Consider the following 24,701-nt stretch of genomic DNA (forward strand, 5'->3'; position numbering starts at 1 on the left):
ATTTTCGCGTCCCCACGGATTAAAGTCGCCGAGGACGACGCGATTACGTGAGCGCAATTACTCGCCATCTCAGCCGCTCGTCGCACACCTGCCGCCGCGCAGGCCCGCATGCCCACAGGTTGTTGGTTTCCCGCTGCCGTGGTGGTGGCTGGCTTCCCGTACCGCGTGGTCACACGAAGCTTCTACTGTGGGGGGCGGGGCTTGTCGATTGTCCGCTTCCAGTGCCCTCATTTTCTGCGGTAGTTGGACAATATAAAGCCACCAGCGCCTTGTTTACTTCAAAAAATTTTACAAAATAGGAATAGTAGCACTTTCGTTTATATTTGATAAATATTGTCCAATTATGGACTAACTAGGCTTAAAAGATTCGTCTCGTCAATTCCGACCAAACTGTGCAATTAGTTTTTATTTTTATCTATATTTAATACTTTATGCATACGTCTAAAGATTCGATTGTAAAATTTTTGAGGAACTAAACAAGGCCCAGGTTCACACTCATCTACTGCGAGATTTTAGCGTCAGTACAATAAGCCAGTCCTTTTGACTACCTGCGTTTCTGGATCATGTCGACTAACCTGGCCACGGAAAGTGTAGGAAAAGATAGTGGCGCAGAGTCAAAAGGGCGCAGCCCACCACCAGGCACCAGACGACACCAAGCCAACTTGGTTACTCTCACTAGTTTGCACCTGGCTGGCTGGCTACCTGCTCTAATCCAAGCCTGCTGTGTTGCAATGTGACACTTAACCACTCACTCCTGTCATGGCTGGTTATATTTTATCGGCGTTTCCTTGACCTTGACTTCGATCAGCAATGTCGTTGAAATTCAGTGGGACGCGGTTGGCGTGGCAAGAGGGGGGGCAAGCGACATGTGCCTCCTACCGTGACCGTGGACGGGTCTGATTGCCTCGCCCCACCGCGAGGCAGCCTACCAATCAACCCCCTCTTGAATCTCTTGTGATTAGTACTATTATGCGAGCGGTTTTGAACAAGAAAGTCAAGAAGTCGCCGTCGAGGTCAAAGGCTCACAGCATCGGATCGTTCACACCGAAACGCCCAGAGTGAAGTTCGGTCGTAGACGACGACTACTACTACTACTCTTCTATTACTTCCACTCCAATCGCTCCCGATCCAGAAGAACGCCTGCGTTGCAGCGTAACGCGGCTCGCGAACGCGGACGCGATGGGTCGCCCCAGCTTGCCCCTCCTCCCAATCTTCCTGCTCCTCGCCGCGGTCTGCTCTGACCACGCGGCCATGCTCGCCGCCGCCGAGGAATTCACCTACAACGGCTTCGGCGACGCCAACCTCTCGCTCGACGGCATGTCCGTGGTGGCGCCGAACGGCCTCCTGGTGCTGAGCAACGGGACCAGCCAGATGGCCGGGCACGCGTTCCACCCGGCGCCCGTCCGCCTGCGGGACGGGCCCGGCGGTGCCGTCAGGTCCTTCTCGGCGGCGTTCGTCTTCGCCATCGTCTCCAACTTCACCGTGCTCAGCGACAACGGCATGGCGTTCGTGGTGGCGCCCAGCACCAGGCTGTCCACCTTCAACGCCGGGCAGTACCTGGGCATCCTCAACGTCACCGACAACGGCAAGGACGGCAACCGCGTGCTGTTCGTCGAGCTCGACACCATGCTCAACCCGGAGTTCCAGGACATGAACAGCAACCACCTCGGCGTCAACGTCAACAGCATGAGGTCGCTGCAGAACCACAGCGCCGGCTACTACGACGACGCCACGGGGGTGTTCAACAACCTCAGCCTCATCAGCCGCCAGCCCATGCAGGTCTGGGTCGACTACGACGGCGCCACCACGCGGCTCGACGTGACCATGGCGCCCGTCGACGTGACCATGGCGCCCGTCGACGTGCCCAGGCCCAGGAAGCCGCTCATCTCCGCGCCGGTCAACCTCTCGGCGGTCGGGGCGGACGACACCGCCTACGTCGGCTTCTCGGCGGCCACGGGCGTCATCTACACGCGCCACTACGTTCTGGGCTGGAGCTTCGCCACGGACGGCGCGGCGGCCCCGGCGCTGGACATCTCGAAGCTCCCGGCGCTGCCGCGGTTCGGGCCCAAGCCCCGGTCCAAGGTGCTGGAGATCGTGCTCCCGATCGCCACCGCGGCGTTCGTCCTCGCGCTGGTCGTCGTCGCCTTCCTGTGGGTGCGGAGGCGGGTGAGGTACGCCGAGGTGCGCGAGGACTGGGAGGTGGAGTTCGGTCCCCACCGCTTCTCGTACAAGGAGCTCTACCACGCGACCAAGGGGTTCAAGAACAAGATGCTGCTGGGCACCGGCGGCTTCGGGAGGGTGTACAAGGGCGTGCTCCCCAAGTCCAAACTCGAGATCGCCGTGAAGAGGGTCTCCCACGACTCGAAGCAGGGGATGAAGGAGTTCATCGCGGAGGTGGTCAGCATCGGCCACCTCCGCCACCGGAACCTGGTGCAGCTGCTGGGCTACTGCCGGCGGAAGGGCGAGCTGCTGCTGGTGTACGACTACATGTCCAACGGCAGCCTGGACAAGTACCTGCACGACAAGACCAGGCCCGTCGTCCTGGACTGGGAGCAGAGGTTCCACATCATCAAGGGCGTCGCCTCCGGCCTGCTCTACCTCCACGAGGACTGGGAGAAGATCGTCATCCACCGGGACATCAAGGCCAGCAACGTGCTCCTCGACGGCGACATGAACGGCCGGCTGGGCGACTTCGGGCTGGCGAGGCTGTACGACCACGGCGTGGACCCGCAGACGACGCACGTGGTGGGCACCATGGGGTACCTCGCCCCGGAGCTGGTGCGCACGGGGAAGGCGACCCCGGTGACGGACGTGTTCGCCTTCGGCGTGTTCGTGCTGGAGGTGGCCTGCGGCCGCCGGCCGCTCGGATGCATCGCGCCCGACGAGCAGAGCGTGCTGCTGGACTGGGTGCAGGAGCACGACCGCAAGGGGGCCGCCCTCGACACGGTGGACGCGCGGCTGTGCGGCAAGTACGACGCCGACGAGGCCCGGCTGGTGATCAGGCTGGGGCTGATGTGCGCGCACCCTTTGCCCGACGCGCGGCCCGGCATGCGGCAGGTCGTGCAGTACCTGGAGGGCGACACGGCGATGCCCGAGGTGGCGCCGACGTACGTGAGCTACACCATGCTGGCGCTGATGCAGAACGACGGGTTCGACTCCTTCGCCGCCATGTCGTTCCCGTCCACGGTCTCGTCGAGCGTCAGCCCTGTCTCCGGCGGGTTCTCTTCGGTGTCCGGACTCTCCGGCGGGAGGTGAATAATTAGACGGTCGCTGTCGGAGTAGACTTTTGCGGTTTTGCCCGACTTGCGTTGTTGACAATATATAGTGGTACTGTAACACCGAGTGGTAAATTTCTCGCCGTACTGATTTTGTACAATTGTACTGGTAAGTAAAATACTCTCCGAGTGTGACTGTGATCTGTGACATGCGATCAATGATTCGACGTCACGAGAAACATCAGCATCGCAGCATCTCTATCATCTCTTTTGACCTCAGAGCACGGCGGCGCGGCCGTTGGCTGGCATCGCACTCGGCACTGGCGGCCGCCGTGGCCGACGCGTGGTACTTGAATATCTTATAGGTTATCAGGACGGCACGGGCACGGCGTGCTCGTCGCGGCCAGAAGATGATCACAACGGCTGTTGTTTTCTTCTGGCATCGGGCTGCGCGAAGGGATAGCTAGAGCGCGCACGCCCGGGCCCCCAGGCTGCCGAGGTCATTGTTTTCTACTATAAAATTCCTATTTTCAGCACATTTTATTAGCCAGAGATGTCCTTTTTTTTTCTAAAAAAAGAGTGGATCAGGGTCAGAGATGTACTTTGATTGTTCATATTAGTTCATCAACCCGTGCTCTCGCACGGACTATAATTTTAGAAGATATACATATTATATATTTAATAATCTCTTACTTCTAAATTGTAAGACACTTTTAACTTATATATATATATATAGCATGTTTTTACTATATATACTATCCCCAAGTTTTCAAAAAAAGTCATTTTAATAGCGATACGGTCTCAAAAGCTTAACTTTGACTTTTTATTTTTAATAATAAAAGTACTTCTCAAGATAAATCTATTGATATGATTTTCATATTTTTAAACTCAACAACTTAAAAATTATCTATAATTTATTTTCTAATGTTTGACTTAAGCCTTGTCTTAAAAAATGATTTCTTTAGAAACCTGGAGAGAGTATCTAGATAATACATCTAAGTGTGTAGCAAAAGCTATGTATTTAAAAAAGTCAAAACACTTTATAGTTTGGAATGGAGAGAGTACATCTGACTAATAATTAAGTATATTCATATATATATATATATATTAAATTATATGTTTTTCTCTTTGTTTATTTTCTTAAAGGATGGCCATAATAGATACTCTGTAGCTATATCAATCTGGTAATCATAAACTTATTTCAAGGAAGTACTCTATATTTTATTTACTCGCATTCACATTTTTTTTCTCGATAACACCTATTTTTTAAAGATGCAATTACTTTAAAACCTTAATTATGGTGGCTCTTATTGCATCATGTATCTTATGAAGTCATGAATTTAGATTTTGATTTGTTAAAATTTTATTCTTATCAAGTGCTATAGATTTTTTCGTCCCTCAGTTTAAGTTGAAATTCTTGTTCTTATTGAATCTTTCATTAATTCTCCTTTTTTGCATTTTTAAAAATAAGGATTTTAGGTCATAGCATATGTTCTTAAGTGCTACAATAGCATAGGCCATTATTTAAAACGTGCACTATACCACTTAAGATAAGTCACAGAGCTTAGAGTAATGAGTTAGATTATATTGTTTCACACAATATCAGAAGTGGATAATTATTTAGAAAAGAGAATTGATCTAATACTACTATTATTATTAATGCGCTCATGTTGGGGTCTCTAATTAGTAATAGTAAGATAAGATGATTGTCTGGGCACCTTGGATTCTTTCTCTTGAGTTGTTGGTTTGTTACTTTTCTCACCGAACACTATCAAAGAAAACGTCAACAAGTATTTGCTTTTATGTAAAAGCAGGATTTTAGCTGGGTGCGCTGCAGATTTGGTGTGGGTACGTTGGCACGGAGAATTTAGTCAGCAGGGCATGTACAAGGTGCAATGATGTCCAAGCTTTGACATCATCCTCGTGCAATTTCACGTTTTTCTGTGTGTCAGTAAGCGTGCACGGACGCAAGGTTTCCTGCGTACGCGATCTGATGACCCTGAAATCCTGGACCAGGAGAAGCCGTAGTTCAGGACAGGAGTTGTCGGCACCAAATTCTGCAATGCAAGCGATGGGGATTCAGCAGATAAATAAGGCTTTGTTTAGTTCCGAAAATTTTTGAGAAATCGATACCGTAGCACTTTCGTTTGTATTTGACAAATATTGTCTAGACTCAAAAGATTCGTTTCGTCAATTCCGACCAAACTGTACAATTAGTTTTTATTTTCGTCTATATTTAATACTCTATGTATCCGTCTAAAGATTTGGTGTGACGAAAAATATGAAAAATTTTACAATTTTTTTGAACTAAACAAGGCCTAACACGTCGGAAAAAGATCTTTTGGATAGACTCTACAGACTACTGCACATGGGTGCGTTAAAACATCCAGCGTCCACATGGTGGTCTTGGATGGCGATACATGGGCACACTGGTAAAAAACACATTGATTTTCTTGTATCTTTCGGCGAGATGGGGATTCAGATCGGCCGATCGGTCAATTTATTTATTATTTGTAGATTAGACACGTCACTCCTCTATGGATTAATTAACTGGAGAGCATATGCCTTGTGACGGGTTAAGAAACCAAAGGCCGATAATCTGCTGCGCTGTTGCCGCAAAGCAGCCAGCCCAAGGTGAAGCATTGGGCCTTCGTGCGCACCCAAAGCCCACCCAAAGCTCTCGTGAGAACCGACGGCGGCTGCGAGCCTGCGAGCAGTCTGCGACGACGGGCTTGCCATTGGCGGGCTGCGAGCAGTCTGGCAGCAACACAGGAAGACGCCGTTCTCGGGGAAAGGTGCGGGCGCCTGAATCCTCTCCAACTCCGTATTCCGCACCCCGAACCGGAGAGCAGCCATGGACGCGGCGGTTTCGAGCCCCTCGAGCAAGAGGTGCGCCGGATGAATCTCCCTCCTCGCCCCCTTTTGGTCTATATGCCACTGAACATGTAATCCCGTAGCCTTCTTGCCGGTGCAATCAGGATCGCGCTGGTGACCGGAGGGAACAAGGGGATCGGGCTGGAGACGTGCCGGCAGCTGGCGTCCAAGGGGCTCAGGGTCGTCCTGACGGCGAGGAATGAGGCGAGGGGTTTGGAAGCGGTCGAGCGCATCCGGTGGGCCAGCGGCGACGCCGAGGTTTTCTTCCACCAGCTCGATGTCACCGACCCCTCCAGCGCCGCCCGGCTCGCGGAGTTCGTTAGGGATCAATTCGGCAGGCTTGACATCCTGGTATTTGCAACCCCTTCTCACTCTCTTATCGCGCTCTCTGTTGGTGCTTAGTGAATTTGGGTAGGCAGAACAAGTGATACTGTTCCGCTTAAGATTTTTGGGGTGGGACTGATGGAGGTAGCATATGTTTTGAACATTCTGATGCAGCAGGAGAATTAGATGATTCTTTTTGAGTTCCGAACATGGATATACCCATAGGGTTATTTTTGGCAGTACTAACAAAAAATCTTATTGGTCACTACTTTACTATGCATGGCTGTTTCGTTATGTTTTGGACATTCTGAGCCAGCAATAAAATCTAATTTTGGCTTTACTAACCACAAATCTTATGAGTTCTGGATACAACAGTGAATGGCAGTTTCGCTTCACAATTCCAGAAAACAAAGCATGGAATCAAATTATTGCTTGGTTTTTGCACCTCTGAACATTCCTTAAGTACACTTCAATCTTTGGTTCAAGTAATTCTTTTTTTTTTGTATTGTTTGCAATGCACCACCATGGCACCATCATCTTGTGGTGTTTGTTGTTTGCAGATCAACAATGCAGGAATTTCAGGTGTTGATCGTGATCCAGTTTTGTTTGCTGCAGTCAAGGATAAGGTACCCTTAATCTCAAGAAAAATATCACAAAGAACTGCATCTATGAAGTCTGTGAACGATTCTCATGCACTTCTTAGATTTCGCAATGAGGCACATTGAGGCTAATGTAATTGTATTTCACAGTTTCAAAGCACCTTTTTGTAGTAACTCTTGTACAATATAGCTTGAAGAATAGTGGTTAGGATATAAACATCTTCGTTGGACGTTGATAATTCCTAAATTATGCAATTGAGCTACCATGTTGCTAAAGCGATTTGAGTGTTAAATCTTTGTCTGACCTTACTAACTGTGCACTGAATTGCATAATTATATTGTACCAGAAAAAAGGATCTGTATAGTTCTAGAATGATTAACATGTCCATGCAATGCATAGGTTGATGGCATGGATGTAGATCAGAGAGTAGAATGGATGAGAGAAAATTCAAAAGAAACATATGACGAAGCTATACAATGTATGAGAACAAACTACTATGGTGCCAAGCTGGTCACAGAGGCACTACTTCCTCTTCTTCAGTTATCCTCCTCTGGAAGAATTGTTAATGTTTCGTCAGGCTTTGGGTTACTGAGAGTAAGTTCTGTAAATCTCATATAATTAGACAGAAAAGTAAATGATTATCACATCTCATCTATAGCATAGTGTTTGCCAGAATACTTTTGCAGTAGCATGGTTGATTTAATTGTACCTCTATGCTAGAGTCTTATTTAATTTTTGGAAGATGTCTGTTGCTCTTTGGGGAAAACATTATTCTTGTTTACATCTACATTCCATATTCTTTTGGTGCTACTTGGTTCCACATTGTTGCCACTGAGCTGTGTTCGATGTTCATTTTTGTGATAAAATGTTAATAGATACTGCCTTACTGAGTCTGCTCATTTCAAATGTCACAAAATATCATTTCTACTAGGGTTTGCATGCAATGAAATGCTCTCTTAGTTTCATTCCACTTGTCTTCCCTTCTTTCTGTGCACTTTTAGTTACTGACGATTGTGCCATTCCTTCTTTTTGAGCAGAACTTCAACAGTGAAGACCTTAAGAAAGAGTTTGATGACATTGACAATCTTACTGAAAATAAACTAGAGGAACTGTTGAATAAGTTCCTAGAGGATTTTAAGGCCAACTTAGTAGAGGCACATGGGTGGCCAACAGGTGGATCTTCAGCCTATAAAGTTGCCAAAGCGGCACTTAATGCATATACTAGGATTCTTGCCAAGAAATATCCTACATTGCATATCAATTGTCTGACACCTGGTTATGTCAAGACTGATATTTGTATGCACATGGGAGTATTAACACTTGAGGAGGGTGCTCGCAACCCTGTGAAGGTTGCTCTCTTGCCTGATGATGGACCAACTGGTGCGTATTTTGATCTGAATGGCGAGGCGTCCTTTGTGTGATGATATTTCTCTTTTGAGCTTCAGAATAAAACGAAGAGCTATAAAATAGTTAGTGCCAATTATTATTATAGTTGAGACTTGTGTACTCAAACTAGCACGTTGAGCAAACCGTAGAGCTCAACTCCTGGATTCCTCGTCTTCTGTATAATATCCCTGGTGATGATTATATATTTGCAGTGAACCATGCTTCACAGATTTGGTGGCACTAGGTAGTGTTTGGTTGGCAAACTTGTAATGCCCTCCGGAGTCGTCACCTGCTTGCACAACCAAACATTAAAGTGATGGCACTGTTAATTACAAGGGGAAAAGGCGCTGAACCAAACGTCCTTGAGAGGGCATTACTTAATATGCTGTCGCTTCTTTATTCTGGGCTGTTGTTTCGATGAATGTGGGCGTGTAGCGGCTATAAGCTTATGTCGTTTTGACTTCTCTAGGGGTGATGGTGAATATGTTCACAAGCAGAACATAGGTGAGAAGTTACATGGCCAGCTCTTACTTGTTGGCCTCCAGAAATTGGTTGAAGCTGGATTCAGAATCAGGACGTATTGCTTCTGAGTTCTGAGTTATTGAATATAGTCTAGCAAGTTGTTGGGTACTCACCAAACTTATATCATGCAAAAGAGCTTCTCCTGTCTGGCTGGTCTGAGAGATTTCTTGGGGACATTGTTTTCATTCTTTTCGTTCTGCATGCTTCAGTGCTTACCTGTTATTAGCATGCTAACTTTTTTGGTCATTGGTTCTGAATGATGACGGCAGCTGACATCTGCTTTCTTTAGGCTTTGATCGGATTCTTTATATCTTTATATGAGATCTGATGATGCCACCTTGATCTGTTCCAAACGAGGACTTTTGTCCTGTCTATACATGCCCAATGTGAACCTGCAATCTGAACTCGGCCACTTGTCATTCCACAATATTAAAGAGTAGTGTATATATAACTTATTTTAGCTTGTTGATAAGACCAACGCATACAACACCAGCCCCCAGGTTGACCAGATAAGCAGAGCTCGTGGTGCACGCTAATGGAGGGAGCCATCTCTACTTTCCCAAGCGCAAGGTATGCACTTCACTCTTGACATGTACTAGTCTCACTACGATCTGATCTGTGTTACAGAGTCATCGCGGTTGCATGATTTGCTAGGATTGCTGTGGTCACCGGCGGAAACAAAGGTATTGGGCTAGAGGTGTGCAGGCAGCTGGCCAGGAATGGCACCACCGTTGTCTTAACAGCTAGGGACGAGACGAGGGGCGCGGCTGCCGTTGAGGAGCTCAGAGAGCTGGGCCTCTCCGATGTCATGTTCCACCAGCTAGACATCACAGATGCATCGAGCATTGCTAGGCTAGCCGATTTCTTGAAGACCCGTTTTGGGAGGCTAGACATTCTGGTAAGCCTTCTTTCCAAGTTTTGAAGGTTTGCTTTGGCAGAAGGTATGGTGATACTGCATGATTGGTTGATGAAGGTGCTTTTTGTACATACATAGATAAATAATGCTGCATTTGGTGGCGTCGAATACGCTCGGGATCCTGCTGGTGATGGGTCAGTAACAAGCGAAGAAGAGGTGAGCTCTACGTCTTTAGCTAATCGGAGGTTTTTACTTCTTAGTGTGCTCTGCTCGAGGCCTCGATGCAGAGCAATCAGCACATCAGGAGCAACGTAGAAGAGTCTATTCCAGTCAAAAAAAAAAAACGTAGAAGACTCTACATGAGCTTTTTGAACATTTTGCCCGTAGGCTAAACTGAACTTTGTTGATGCATGTGGTAGTTGAGTGGCATGGATAGGGATCAAAGGCTTGAATGGTTGTGGAGAAATACCCGGGAGACTTATGACGCTGCAAAGAAAGGCCTGCAGACAAACTACTACGGCACGAAGCATGTGATTGAAGCGTTACTGCCTCTGCTCCAAGCCTCCTCTGATGGAAGGATTGTTAACGTCTCCTCCGACTTTGGGCTGCTTAGGGTAACTTCTTTTGATCACTTGCTGTTCCAAATTCTGGCCGAATACCAATGCATCATAGTTATATACAAGAGACGTTATAAACAGGAAACTTTTTCTTTCAATTTATCTCCCTAATTTTGTTGACAGAGAAAATTATTTCTTGCAAATGCAGTATTTCAGAAACGAGGAGCTGAAGCAAGAGCTGTACAACGTCGACAAGTTAACCGAGGAGAGGCTGGACGAGCTGCTGGACATGTTCCTGAAAGACTTTGAGGCCGGCGAGGTTGACGCGCGCGGGTGGCCGGCAGCGTTCAGCGCGTACAAGGTGGCCAAGGCGGCCATGAACGCGTACTCGAGGATCCTGGCGACGAAGCAGCCGGCGCTGCGCGTCAACTGCGTGCATCCTGGCTACATCAAGACTGATATAACCTTGCACTCGGGGCTCCTGACGCCCGAGGAAGGCGCGGCCAACGTGGTGAAGGTGGCGCTGCTGCCGGAAGGCGGGGTCACCGGCGCCTTCTTCTTTGAAGACAGCGAGGAGGCGTCGTTCGTGTGAAGTTATTTGTGGACTCGCATTCAGAATTCAAAAAAGATGGAACTGGTGCTGATGTGCATTAATTCTAAGCTGCATGCTTGCATACAGTCTGAATTTTAAACTACTACCCGTCTCCGGTTAAGAACAATGGATGATGATTGATGAATAGCATACTCCATTGTATTGGCATGGGATCAATGACGGGCTCCTAGTCTGGATTTTTCAAAACTTGGCATGGGAAACCACTTGCTTAACGTTGCGTTTGCTTCGGCATGGCGTCACTGCTGGACACAGATTCAGGCCTTGTTTAGTTCATCCCAAAAACAAAAAAAAAAATTCAAGATTCCTCATAACATCGAACATTGTGACACATACATGGAGCATTAACTACATATGAAAATAAAAACTAATTGCACAGTTTGCCTATAAATCGCGAGACGAATCTTTTAAGTCTAGTTACTCCATGATTGGACAATGTTTGTTAAATAAAAACAAAAATACTACAGGGTCAAAATCCAAAAACTTTTTAGATCTAAACAAGGCTAGTGTCTTAGCTTCTTCTTCAAGGTACCACGTATCATAACTGCCTATCTCTACCGTAAACTTGCCATCCAACGGCTGCCGAGGAGGCCCTTTTTCACTGGTGGCAAAAAAAAAAGAGCTCATTTTTCACCCGGCGGGAGATCTGCACGGCATAGCACGCGCACTCGCAATTTCTTCCCGCGCCGCTCTCCTCCCTCGCGCTGGGAGGACTCTGTGCCGGTGCCGTGCGTCCCTCTGCTCTCCCACGCTGCCGCACGCCACACTGCCGCACGCCGTGCCACACGTCCCTCCTGGCGTCACCCTCACCCTCTCCCAACCTTCCTGCTGCGCACCTCATCGCGGACTCGCCGTTCATCCCCGAGTTCGAAGGAGAGGGAGGAGGAGCTCGTGCGCTCGGGAGTCCAGACCCGTGGAGCGTCTCCAGAGCCGCCCTGCCTTGCTAGGTGTTGGTCGAAGTCGTGCTGCTGCTGGTACACCCTTCATCTCTACGTTTGTTTACAAGTTTCAGATTCAGGCATTCAGCTTACTAATTTCAGATTCAATGAACCATCTAAGGCATTCAGCTTACGAATTTCATACTCAGGCATTTCAACTTACTAATTTTAGATTTAGGCATTCAGCTTACTAATTTAAGATTCAACTAATTATCATGATCATTGTTAGGGTTACAAACTAGTATTGTTTGGATTCCAAAACACTATTTTATGCAACTGTGAGTGTTGCGGATAGGAATGGAGGAATTTGTCAAGGTGATACCGGAACTGGGTTTGAGGTTTAGAAATCCAGATGAGGCTTGACAGTTCTGGGTTGCATATGGTGGTCGTATAGGCTTTGATGTGAGAAAAAGGTACAAAAATGTAAGCACTTTTGACAGGAAGATGACTTCATGCAGATATGTTTGTTCCAATGAGGGTCATTGAAGAAAAGGACAAACAGATCATGTGACAAAGTGTTTTAGAGCTGAAACAAGAACTGGTTGCAAAGCTCGAATGACCCTTACTTTAGATCGAGGACAAGATAATTATGAAGTCACTGATGTTGTGCTTGAACACAATCACTTGCTTCACTTACCAGAAACTCGCCACTTGTTGGCTTCACAAAGAAAAATTTCAGAATTGCAAGCTTTTGAAATCAAAATAGCTGATGATAATGGAATTAGACCAAAAGCTGCACATGAGATGACTCAGATACACTATCTTAATATTTTTTTTAAATTTAATCAAAGTTGACTACGTTTGATTTATCAAAAAGTATGAACGACGGATAAAAAAAAGACAGGAAAGTATGTGACATGAATGGACAGTTATGAGACCCATACTCCGATGCGACACATCAGATTAGACGTCCGAGACTCTGGGTCGTTTGGATGGCTTAGGCCGTGTTTAGTTTCTAAAAGAAAAAATTTCACGACACTGTAGTACTTTCGTTTATGTGTAGTAATTATTGTCCAGACTAACTATAGCTCAAAATATTCGTCTCGTAAATTTTGACCAAACTGTGCAATTAGTTTTTATTTTCGTCTATATTTAATACTCCATACATGCGTCTAAAGATTCGATGTGATGGAGAATCTTAAAAAAATTTGGGTTTTAGGGTCGAAGTAAACAAGACCTTAGTCCATGTTTTGGATGCCAAGTACTAATTAAGTGTAAATATTAACTAATTATGGTCTAACAAAAACTAATAGACGCTAACTGATGAGTAGAACTCATTATTAGAAAGAAATAACTATTCCATCTAGCCTATGATTATATACAACAACGGACTAAACTTTCTGGTGATCCAAACAGTGTCCATATTCTCACCGTTGTGTGAGCTTGGGCTAATCTGAAGACGGGCCATTTTTTTTCGCAAAGAAAGAAGAACAAGACGATGGACCATTGTCACGTTCACGTGTACCTCTGCCACCTGGGCGGAATGGTGAAGGACAGGTTTTGGCAACCAATCGTCAACTCGATGTCTGCTGGTAGACAGGCTCGTGAACGGAGACCACACAAGGCACAGCTGTTGCATGTATCACGTTCCAGTGTTCCACAAATCCACGGTCCATCGTCTGTCTTGTCATAGTCGTGATGGTCCACTGATTAATACTGCTAACCTACAAACTTTCGAAATATATCATCATCGTCTACGAGATGCGTGTTCATTCCCCTGTTCTTCTCTAAACCATATCTGCCCCAGATCGAAATCAGTTTTAGGCAAAGACACGTCTCCCATGCCTGCTGCTCCACGGTCATGGAAGACGCTATCTCCTGTCCTCGCAACACAAGGTACGTGTCCATGCCATATATGAATATGATATCGCCATGCTCATTGCTCGCGTGTCGATCGTGTCCTAAGAGGATAATTAAGAGAGTGTATCGGAGTCCCTTAAACTTTTCCGTGTAACTTAATAACCGTCAAAAGGTCCCGCTGCGGCCTCCGGCCTCCGCTCGAGCGAGCTTGCCTTAACACGCCTCTCCCATGCAAGGGCTGTGTGACGGCGAGGCACTTAATTTTGTTTCTCTCAGATCCAACGAATGCCACGCACGAGGGATAAATGTGGCAGACCCATCCTTGGGAGCAACTCATCGATGGGGCACCTACAGTCGGATCCGGGGGAGAGTGGCCCCCATGGGTCACTCTGGGCGTTCGGTTAACCGAAACCGATCGGTTCGGTTCTTCGGGTAATTACCTAATTTGGTTACTTAGAAACTCGGCACTGATGGAACTGAAGTTTTTTTGTTTCGAGTATTTCGGTTCGGTTTCGGTTCTAATCGAAATTTCCAGAGAATGAAAAAACAGCTGACTCAAAGGTAAATTTCAGCAGCATTTCCCCTCATTTCATGCACCCAATAGGACAATTTAAAGAACAATGAAGAATGAAAACAATAGCACACATATATGTCATAGTTCACTCAAATGCTAAGGCAAACAAGCAACAATTCGCTGGGCTATTTTTCAGTACACATTTCCTATGGGTTGCATATATTTCGGGTTATTTCGGTTAACCGAGGCCTAGAACCGAAATAACCGTACTAAATTTGGTTCCTGAGAAGCTGGAACCAAACATGAACCGAAACCGATCAGTTCAGTTAGTTCGGTTTTGGTTTCCGGTTCTTTCGGTTTGGTTTCGTTTATTTGGTTTTTCATGCCCAGAGTGACCCATGGGTGCATGTTGTAGCTCTAATTAGTTTCGTGCTAGTGTCGGCATGGCGACGCTGATCCTCTTTGTTGAGGTGTTGTGATGGCACTTCTAACCTCCTGCCAATATCAATGCATCTTCGGATGAAAATTTAACTCTGGCTTGTATGAAGATCTTGGTGGTCTTCAGTGTTATTCCTTAATGGCAATGCAATAAGTTTTTTTCCTAAATGTCTTCTTAGGCGTAGTTGTTGGGATGTGTTTTTGAGTTGTTTAGTTCATGCTTAGTGATGCATCTGGTGCAGGTCTTTTGAGTTGGGTTGTTGTGCTCTAAAGACCTATTTGGTTCTCATCTCTAGGTAGTTAGAGCATCTCCAAGAGCTTGGCTAAAATTAGTTGCCAAATTCTAATGTTTAGCCATTTTGTAAAATAAATTTTTTTTTTTAAAAAAAGAGATCCACAACAGCCTTGCTATCAGATAGCTAGTGTCAGTGGTTGGCTATATATGGGCAACGAAAATCAAGGAATAGCAAACTTTCTATTTTACAAAACCAAATAGCACATCTGTTGGAGGCTATTTTTCTGCTATACAAGTTCTAAAAGATCTTCATAATAAGAATAGCAAAGCTGTTGGAGTTGCTCTTAGGCTTGCATCTTGAAGCCAGGCAACCTCAGTTGTTTGGTTTGCGTTGCATGCAGGCGCCCGCATGGAACCTTAATTGATTGGTTGGCGACTTAGCATACTTCCCTCTTACCTCGTGCATGTGCTCACTAAGGCCTTGTTTAGTTCATCCAAAAAACCAAAAACTTTTCAAAGTTTCCTGTCACATCGAATCTTGCGGCATATGCATGGAGCATTAAATCTAGATGAAAACAAAAACTAATTGCACGGTTTACCTGTAAATAGCAAGACAAATCTTTTAAGTCTAATTACTCTATGATTAGACAATATTTATCAAATAAAAATAAAAGTGCTATAGTGTCAAAATTCAAAACTTTTTTGGATCTAAACAAGGCCTTATTATACCTGTACACGCGCACCAACTAGACCCGACAAAAACAGATCTAAATTCGTTTCCCAAGAGATAGACTAGGGGAGGGGTGGCTTGTTGCATGGGCTGAGTCAGGCCCGTGGCCGAGCACAAGTATCCAACACAACGCAATGCCTGCATCTAAGGAGCCTAGCTAGGCTTAGTCAGGACAACCAAACACGTCCTAACAATCCACAACAAAGTTATAGCGTTGCCCTATTGGTTGGGTGGTTGTGAGGAGGATTTTAGCCCCTCCCCCCACCCCCACACTAAATTCTATTAAGTCAACACTCCTATTTTATCTAATAAATTAAAAATTATATAAAACGTTTACTATCCTTTCAAATAAAACATGGGGTTCTTACTTTTTAAGCAATGGTTCACTCCAAATGAGAATCAGGGTCTAGATAAATTTAGAATAAACGTAGAGTGAGTCACTTAAAGTTTAAGGATAAATATTCGTGGGTTTCTATCTTTTTGAGGTTGTGTGATTCAAGCAGAGGGGCCGAAAGACTTTTTCAAGATTTTGTTTCACCTTGATGTAATATCCTTCAAAATTAATAAAATCTTTCTTTATCAAGAAATTCCTCTTTAGAGTTTACGAATCCAAGTTGAATGACCCAGGGTAATTTAATTTACTCAAAATTACTACAACAAGGCTCAAGTTGAATGACCAGGGTAATTTATTTTACTCAAAAAAAAATTTTGAAACATAATTTACTCAAAATTACTACAACAAGGCTCAAGCTCAGTACTGTTGTGATTGGTGCTTTAGCAGAATTGCCGTGGTCACCGGTGCGAACAGAGGTATCGGCCTAGAGGTGTGCCGACAGCTGGCTGGCCATGGCGTCACCGTCGTTTTGACGGCAATGGACGAGGGGATGGGCGTGGAAGCCGTCGAGAAGCTCAAAGGGCTGGCTCTCTCCGATGTTCTTTTTCACCAGCTTGATATCACGGACCTTTCTAGCATTGCTCGGTTAGCCAACTTCTTGAATACCCAATTCGGGAAGTTAGATATCCTGGTAAGTCATCTTTCTGGTGTCTCAAAATCTTGACTGGGCCGCCGGTGATTAATACTCCCTCTGTTTTTTAAGTGTCATATTTGTAATCTTTGACTAATTATTTTTTAAAAATCCTTATAATTTCATAATATATGAATTATATGTTATGATAGTATTTCTCACAATAAATCTAAAAAAATATAAAGCTACATGAAACTATATAAAATTTTTAAAATTAATGGTTAAAGATATAACAAACAAAATGTAATACTTAAAAAACTCGGAGGGAGTAGTACTCCTACTTCACTTGTATTTGTATGTAGGTAAATAATGCCGCGGTTGGTGGGGTTGTGTTCTCTCAAGATTCTGTTGATGATCTAGAACCAAGAGAGGAAAAGGTGAGGTTTATATTTTCTGCCTTGTTTAGTTCCTAAAAAATTTTACAAAATTTTTTAGATTCCCCGTCACATCGAATCTTTAGACATATGCATGGCGTATTAAATATAGACAAAAATAAAAAACTAATCGCACAGTTTGGTCGAAATTGAGAAGACGAATCTTTTGAGCCTAGTTAGTCTATGAATGGACAATATTTGTCAAATACAAACGAAAGTGCTACAGTATCGATTTTCCAAAAAATTTTGGAACTAAACCAGGATATGCTAGTCCATCTACTAGTGCCACCTCATGGTTCAGTAATACATTTTTCCATCCTCATTCATGTTTTCACCATTTGCACCACATTTTCATTTGTGTTTGACATATGTTCAGTAGATACTCCTCATGTGTTGTATACTATAACAGAATATTTATATTGCTACTTTCTAATCTTTCTCCACCTGTGATAGACTTTAATTATCAATTACCTTATATATTTCCCCATCGCTATCAATATTTTCCCCTTTGCATGACACATTCATATCCATGTACTCAATATGTGTTCGGTTGAAACCTTGGATTCAGCTATGTATTTGACTCAATTCAATGTAGATGCTTATAGGGTCTAATAGTGACACACATTTATGCATGCATACTTTTAATTTTTCTATATTAATAGTGATAGAAGTGAGTAACATCTAGATTTATTATAAAATTTAACCTAAAATAATACTCTAGATTTGCATATAAGTTGCCTACCTCTATCGTTATTATTTTTTTCTTTTTTTGAAATAGCCTTCTAGTTCTGTGTCTAGATTATTCATGTATGTCATTATTTAAAATAATTTAAAATTAACTCTATGAATCTGTATCTAAATATAACCCATATCTTTCATGGTTAACAACAATGTAAAGAAACCTTGCCTTAATTGTCTACTGAACAAGCTTTTCTGTTGATGTGTGCGACAGTTCAGTCTTATGGATAGGGAACAGAGGCTTGAATGGTTATGGCGAAACTGCCGGGAGACCTACGACGCTGCAAAGGAAGGCCTGCAGACAAACTACTACGGCACAAAGCATGTGATCGAAGCCTTGCTGCCTCTGCTGAAAGCCTCTGACGATGGAAGAATCGTTAATGTCTCCTCCGACTTTGGGTTGCTAAGGGTACCTAGCTTGTTATTGATCAAATTCACCATCCAATCCAGCCATTGATAGGCCACTCCCCGATTGAATCAGTGGCCGTCAGTCGTCTGAACCGAAGTTCTTCATCAATGCAGCATTTCACAAACGAGGATCTGAAGCAAGAGCTGGATGACGTCGGCAAGCTCACCGAGGCGAGGCTGGACGAGCTGCTGGACCTGTTCCTGAGAGACTTCAAGGCCGGCAGAGCAGAAGCGCGCGGGTGGCCAGTGGCGTTCACGGCGTACAAGGTGGGCAAGGCGGCCGTGAACGCCTACTCGAGGATCCTAGCGGCGAAGCATCCCGCGCTGCGCGTTAACTGCGTGCATCCTGGCTACGTCAAGAGTGACATAACCTTGCACTCGGGGCTCCTGGCGCCCGAGGAGGGCGCGAGGAATGTGGTGAAGGTAGCGCTGCTGCCGGACGGCGGGGTGACCGGCGCTTTCTTTGAAGAGGGCAAGGAGCTGGCCTCCTTCGTGTGATGTCTGGATCGGCTTGGCTCCTCGCCAGTGCCGGCCCTATGATTTTGAGGGCCCTCTGGCGAATTTGTCGTGTGATGGCCCTTGTAGATCATAAAATCTTATATTATACAAGGTCTATTCGCTTGTCTAAAAAGCTATAGCTGAAAGTACTGTTCATTGATTTATTACGAGAGAAAAACACTGTTGAATGAATGATAGATTCGGTAGATAAGCTCAAGCATTCTAATTTGCTAAGAAAAACATAACTATATGAGTACAAAGTACTAGACAAAAATTGAACAAAGAAAAAACCTAGGACCTATACAATTTAGACGTAAATTGATTTAGAATCAACATTCACAAATCACAAAAAGGACACAAGGACATAAAGCTTTGCCTCAGCTAGTCAGCTGCCTAGTTGACATCTAGAATGTCGTCGTTTGGATTCTGGAACTCGAGCATCGGAACGTTGATGATCAATGCTGATGATGCTAATCATGTGGTGATCTTATTGGTACTGCGTACCTATGTCTCGCCGTCTCAAAAAAAACTCCTTTTGCTGATGAGCCGCTGCACTTTCTCGTTAATCCTAAGTTCTAATGGACTATAACTAAATGGTATGAGGTCTTATATATTTGGACTTGGGCCCCTATCTTGCTTGGGCCCTCGGCCGTCGCACCTGCTGCCCACCCCTTAGGGCCGGCACTGCTCCTCGCTGCTGCTGCTTGCCATCGCGTGAGCTCACGGTCACGGTGCTCTCGGTATTTTGCTTGTTTGAGAGTGTGGTGCAGGATGCTAAACGATCCTGGTAATAGACTGATTATGTTTGTGAACGGGTTGTGGTGATGACCTGAATACCTACCTGATGATGTATGTCATTTAATTTTTGGCTTTGTTTGATGCAGGTGTCTATATTTTTCTAAATTTATTTTAGGATCTAACAACATTTTGCTTTCTATGATCCCAAGAGGGAGTGAGTTGGGTCACTTAGATTCGTTTCACAAATTACATTGCCTCTAACTAGCATGATATGGACTTTAGGTTTTTTTAGCGTGCTTCCTTCTTCCTTCTCACCTGATTGTCCTTTCTGTTCATTTGAATGGTGCCTCCACTCGTAGGTGCATAGACAGTAGCATCAATTCTTCAAAGCGTTGAACTTTAGCATGTAGGTGTCCGACTAATGTGAGTAATTTAGATGCAAATTTATTGTTATCTTTTATAATGGAAGAGGTGGTTGATTTAGACACAAATTTAAGAGGTTATTATAAATTATATTTCATAACGACAATTTAAATATAAATTCAGGCTGTTAGTTTATGTTTCTTCACAATGGTATGGTAATTCTTTTAGAAAACATAATAAATTTAATTTTTATTGTTGGTAATAATGATTATAGTCTATTAGTTGAAGCCTAGATCTTTATGATATTTCTAAGCATTTATTGTATTTTTTTCTATTACATCTTCTGAGGGTAATGAGAGACTTGATGAATGCCTCTAATTTATAGTCATGTTAAGATTTGTATGCATGCGAACTAACTATAATTTAGCTAGTAGGATTTTTTATGGTAAAACATATCCATTTAGATTCAAGTCTTTAATTTGATATAAATGCTCGTATTTTTTTAAATTATTTTAAGATTTAGAAATATTGTTTTTTACGGCAGCCGCGTGCCCTACGACAATCAGTTGCCTGTGCTAATCCTGAGATTTGTTGACTTAGTTGTTTCTTAAAAATCTGTGGGTCTACTTCTAAAAAAATTTGTAAAAATTTTCAGATTTTCTGTCATATCGAATCTTGCGGCATATGTATAGAGCATTAAATATAAATAAAACAAATAACTAATTACACAGTTTGCCTATAATTTGTGAGACGAATCTTTTAAGTCTAGCTATTTCATAATTAGACAATATTTATCAAATATAAACAAAAATGCTATAGTATCCATTTTACCAAAAATTTTAGAACTAAACAAGGCCAGAAGTAAAATACTGTATACCAGTAGGGAGTACGTACGTAGGCAATAGCTGCGGGCAAACCGGCACATGGCAGCTGCCATTTGTCATCTTGAAGATTTATCGAACCGAAAGGTACGGATTTCTGTTTATTTATTTACCAGTGGACAACAACGCATAACCGTGGCACTGCTGCATGCAGTAGTGCTGCATCTCAGCAAATGATTTTTTTTCAAAGAGTAGCAAAAAGTTTTTGTTAGATTTTTATTAGATAAAAGAAAAAACAAAACAGAGAGTACAGGACCCAAAAAACAAACTTATAGGAAACTACTCAAAAAAAGACTAGGCCACCACCTAGAAAAGAGGGAGAAGCCCCAAAAAAACCGAAAAATAAAATAAAAGAGAGAAAAACGAAGAAAAACCTACTAACGAAGATCAGCATGTGAATGGATGGTCCACTGAAACTTGTTAAACTTTTCTTTGTAAAGGAAGCTGTGGCAGAACCTCCTGAGTTAAGTGGCCCACCTGCACCCATCATTGTCTCAAAGACTTCTGATCGGCATGCACGAGTTCCAAATGACTCAAGGAGTCTGTCGAATGTCCTCGGGAAACCCGAATCATCCACGTTATATTCTTTCCAGGAATTCCCTCATTAAGCATTACAGCATTACAACATTTTCATAGATAAGATAAATCAGAGTAAAAGCGGAAAGGTTACATAACATAGATTGAAACTTAAGTCCAACGGTTACAAACCATAAGTATTAGTACATAAAAGGTTCGGAACTTTATATTACATAAACCATAAGTCACACAACTTGCTTTACTTGCCCAAGGTCACACATCAGATTCATCATCATCACTCTCCTCCACAAGAGTAAAGTAACAACGACCATCAAAAGGATTATCAAAGGGTTCACCTGCAACAGGGGTTAATAAACCCTGAGTACAAAAGTACTCAACAAGACTTAACCGACCATAAAAGAGGTGAAGACTCAGGTATGCAGGCTATAGGGATTCAAGGTAAAGCTTTAGCAAGATCAAAGCATTCCTTTTGCATAGAAGCTTACTAAGATTCAAACCTACTTTCAAGTTTTAACTTAAGGTTATCATTTATGACTAACCAAATTCTTATCAAACTTTCATAAGCAAACCATATCTTTCTTATACCAAAGATTCACTTATTACTACGATGATGGTGTGAGGATTGAGGCTCCATATCCGAGGAAACACGGCGATTCGAATCGATTAAACCCAGCTGGGGATTCAGTTCCACACGACATATGTAGAACTTAATCTTGCATATGTCAACCTGTTTCTATAGATCCTCCCATACAAGAACGGGTCCAGCGTCACCCGAGAGTACAGTACACCACCATCCTACAGTCAATCTAGATGTTTCCCGGTCATCTCAGATCCGTAAGGTGGGTACACGCTACTCTCGCCATCTCTCCACTCCCAGTACGCGGTTAGCCGTTCTCAAGTATCGGAATAGCTATAGGTAAGGCTTACCACCGCATGTGGGCTGTACTCAAAGGTCTCAATCACAACAGGCCAACAACGGAACGGTCCTTAATCGACACAGTTGGAGACACTACTTTAAGACTCCATTCTTAAAGCAAGTCCACCGACCGGTCTCAAGTTTAAACATTATTGACCATAAAAGTATTCCACAACAACCCTTCAAACTTTCTCATTTGAAAACCTATCTAATAAGCAGGGCTAAGCATACTAAGTATTTTCATTAAACAAGTATCAAGGTTAATATGGAAATCATCAAGGTGGATAATGCAGCAAATGGGATTCACTCAACTCCTATTCACCTAATGCATCATATTAACTCAAGTGATATAAATAACTTTATGAAAATACAAGGATAGGGTTTAATGTCCGGGGCTTGCCTTGACCGGAAGGGAAGTCCGACAACTCAGCAACACCAGAAGGATCCACAAACTCGGAAGCAACCCACTGAGGATCAGATTCCTCCGGAACGTAGTCTATACGTAAAAGTGCATATGCATGATTATGAGATACTCATGGCATGATAAGGACAGGGTACATGTTCTTGGATGATAACAACAAACATAACTATCTCGAGTACAATTTAACTTCATGGTAAAGAAACAAACTAATCTAGCTATCAAAGCATGGATTATTACTAAACCAATTTTATCATCTTTATTAAGCAATGTTGTGTAGCTATCAAACAACAAAGATCATTTATATAAAATAATCCATAACCAGGGAGCATATCATGCTAAGTAACCACTGGTTGTCAATCCAAAATACCACTCAAATCCTAAAAGGATTAATTATTTCTATTTCTTTTATAATCATTTTAAATAGCTTTATTAAGAAACAGAGCATACTTTATCAAAAAGAGGTGAAATTATTCATGAAGTTAGATAACAGTAACACAAGTTCACATGTCAAATTTCATGATTTTTGGATATACCCATAAATTATTAAAAATCATGGAAGATTTATTTATTAATAAACAGAGGCAATTTATAGATACATGCAAACTATCATAAAATAAAGTCTAATATTTTTCCTGTGTTCTAATAAATTTATGTAACCTACACAAAAATTTTCATCATTTTTGAATCACTACACAATTTACAACATAAATTCAAACATCAAGCATTTTTAATCAAAAAGAAAAAGAAAAACAGCACTGTACGCAGGCGGCCCGCTTGGGCACGACCCAAGTCGGCCCGGAAGCCTTCCCGCGTCGCGCGCGGGCGCTGCTTCTCTCCTACGGCCACCCGTCAGAAGCTTCTTCTTCCTCCCGCCTCCACTCCGGTGGGCTCCAGCTCAACGCCGGTGAGCTCCCGGCTTCCGCAGCGAGGCGCGCTAGCTTCCCCATTTCCTCGCGCACCCGTAGACCCCCTTTACACCCGCTCTCCTCTAGCCTAGCCTCCGCGACCACGGGCACGGCGGATAGCCGCCTCGGCCGAGCAAACGCCGGCCGCCCCAGGCGAGTAGAGCGCGAATTGAGCAACGCAAAAGCTTTCGGAGCTCACCGCGACTTCAACCGAGCAAGAAGCGGCAGAGGAAAGGCGCGGAGCGAAGCTGGTCACGGTGGAGCGTCCACGGCGGCGTTTCAGCCGGGGTTGGAGAAGAACGGATCGGATGGAGGGCTCTGGTGGGTTAGCGCTTGCGCTCGGGGGCGCAATCGACTGCGGAGAACTTGGCGAAGTTGGGAGCGAGAGCTCGGGGGCGAAGAAGCTACGACCACGGTGAAATTTTATGGCGCAGAGAGGTTGTCGGAGTTGGGTGAGAAGAAGAAAACAAGACGGCCGCTCAGGGGGATCACCGAGGAGAAGGGATGAGCACGTCGGGGCCGTGTCCGCTTCACGGCGGACACGCGCAGCCAAGCAGCTGCGTGGTCCGGTGCGTGGCAGCGCGCGCGAGAGCGGTGCCTGCCCGCCCTGCAGCCGCAGTGGACGAGCTCGTGATCCCCATTGGATCACTGTAGCTCTCCCTTATCTCCTCTCATTTGTTTTTATGCGAAAATCGACCAAAATTTGAATAGAAGTTGTGGGGGTATAAACCCCTATACCCTCATGGGCCGCACCATCAGAGGTGGCTCGGCCCACAGGATGAAGACGTGCGGCGCACGACTGGTCGGCGTGCACTGCAAGGCTACAAGATATTGTACCAAATAGGATACTTTGCTTGTAACTCTGTCCCTTCAGGATATATAAGGAGGGGCAGGGGTCCCCTAGAGGACAAGTCATACAAACATCATATTCTCTCAACACAATCCAATACAACCAGACGCAGGACGTAGGTATTACGTCAACTCGGCGGCCGAACCTGGATAAAAAGCTTGTCCGTGTCTTGCGTCACCATCGAGTTCGTAGTTTGCGCACCGTCTACCGATAAACTACTACCGTGGGTATACCCCAAGGTAGACTGCCGACTAGCTTTCGTCGACAGTGGCGCGCCAGGTAGGGGTGTGCGTACAACTTCTCCGACGAACGAGATGGTCATCATCCCCGACTTCGTGGCCATGGCGGGCGACTTCACGTTCACCGTCAGCTTCAACAGCTTCACCGCCACGACCACAGAGGAGGTGTAGATCCGATCTGCGCCAACCACTTCTTCATCGACGTCGGC

The 24,701-nt window shown here is 44.5% G+C and overlaps 3 protein-coding genes across 3 annotated transcripts; all 3 read left to right on the top strand.

Annotated features, from left to right (window-relative positions):
* On the top strand, positions 863–3,470 carry LOC8056046 (L-type lectin-domain containing receptor kinase IV.1). Its single transcript, XM_002446797.2, has one exon. It carries the CDS (start codon positions 1,180–1,182, stop codon positions 3,253–3,255), a length of 2,076 nt encoding a protein of 691 aa, XP_002446842.1. The 5' UTR covers positions 863–1,179; the 3' UTR covers positions 3,256–3,470.
* On the top strand, positions 5,851–11,133 carry LOC8082883 (uncharacterized short-chain type dehydrogenase/reductase y4vI). Its single transcript, XM_002446798.2, has 11 exons — positions 5,851–6,104; positions 6,194–6,440; positions 6,974–7,039; positions 7,413–7,607; positions 8,051–8,430; positions 8,869–8,903; positions 9,431–9,491; positions 9,576–9,819; positions 9,916–9,993; positions 10,197–10,391; positions 10,543–11,133. Exons 1-11 carry the CDS (start codon positions 6,070–6,072, stop codon positions 10,924–10,926), a joined length of 1,920 nt encoding a protein of 639 aa, XP_002446843.2. The 5' UTR covers positions 5,851–6,069; the 3' UTR covers positions 10,927–11,133.
* On the top strand, positions 13,509–19,519 carry LOC8082884 ((+)-neomenthol dehydrogenase). The gene is made up of 6 exons (XM_021462710.1): positions 13,509–13,718; positions 16,381–16,624; positions 16,927–17,001; positions 17,951–18,145; positions 18,259–18,662; positions 19,333–19,519. The coding sequence occupies exons 1-5, from the start codon at positions 13,684–13,686 to the stop codon at positions 18,640–18,642; spliced, it is 933 nt and encodes a 310-aa protein (XP_021318385.1). The 5' UTR covers positions 13,509–13,683; the 3' UTR covers positions 18,643–18,662; positions 19,333–19,519.

The sequence above is a fragment of the Sorghum bicolor genome, chromosome 6 (assembly GCF_000003195.3).
Source record: "Sorghum bicolor cultivar BTx623 chromosome 6, Sorghum_bicolor_NCBIv3, whole genome shotgun sequence".
Lineage (NCBI taxonomy): Eukaryota > Viridiplantae > Streptophyta > Magnoliopsida > Poales > Poaceae > Sorghum > Sorghum bicolor.

Excerpts from the sequence above, each read along its gene's own strand:
- LOC8056046 (XM_002446797.2), top strand. The coding sequence starts at position 1,180 with ATGGGTCGCCCCAGCTTGCCCCTCCTCCCAATCTTCCTGCTCCTCGCC.
- LOC8082883 (XM_002446798.2), top strand. The coding sequence starts at position 6,070 with ATGGACGCGGCGGTTTCGAGCCCCTCGAGCAAGAG. Across the intron at positions 6,441-6,973 it reads TCGGCAGGCTTGACATCCTG|ATCAACAATGCAGGAATTTC; the intron begins GTATTTGCAACC and ends TGTTGTTTGCAG. Across the intron at positions 10,392-10,542 it reads CCGACTTTGGGCTGCTTAGG|TATTTCAGAAACGAGGAGCT; the intron begins GTAACTTCTTTT and ends TTGCAAATGCAG.
- LOC8082884 (XM_021462710.1), top strand. The coding sequence starts at position 13,684 with ATGGAAGACGCTATCTCCTGTCCTCGCAACACAAG. Across the intron at positions 16,625-16,926 it reads TCGGGAAGTTAGATATCCTG|GTAAATAATGCCGCGGTTGG; the intron begins GTAAGTCATCTT and ends ATTTGTATGTAG. Across the intron at positions 18,146-18,258 it reads CCGACTTTGGGTTGCTAAGG|CATTTCACAAACGAGGATCT; the intron begins GTACCTAGCTTG and ends TCATCAATGCAG.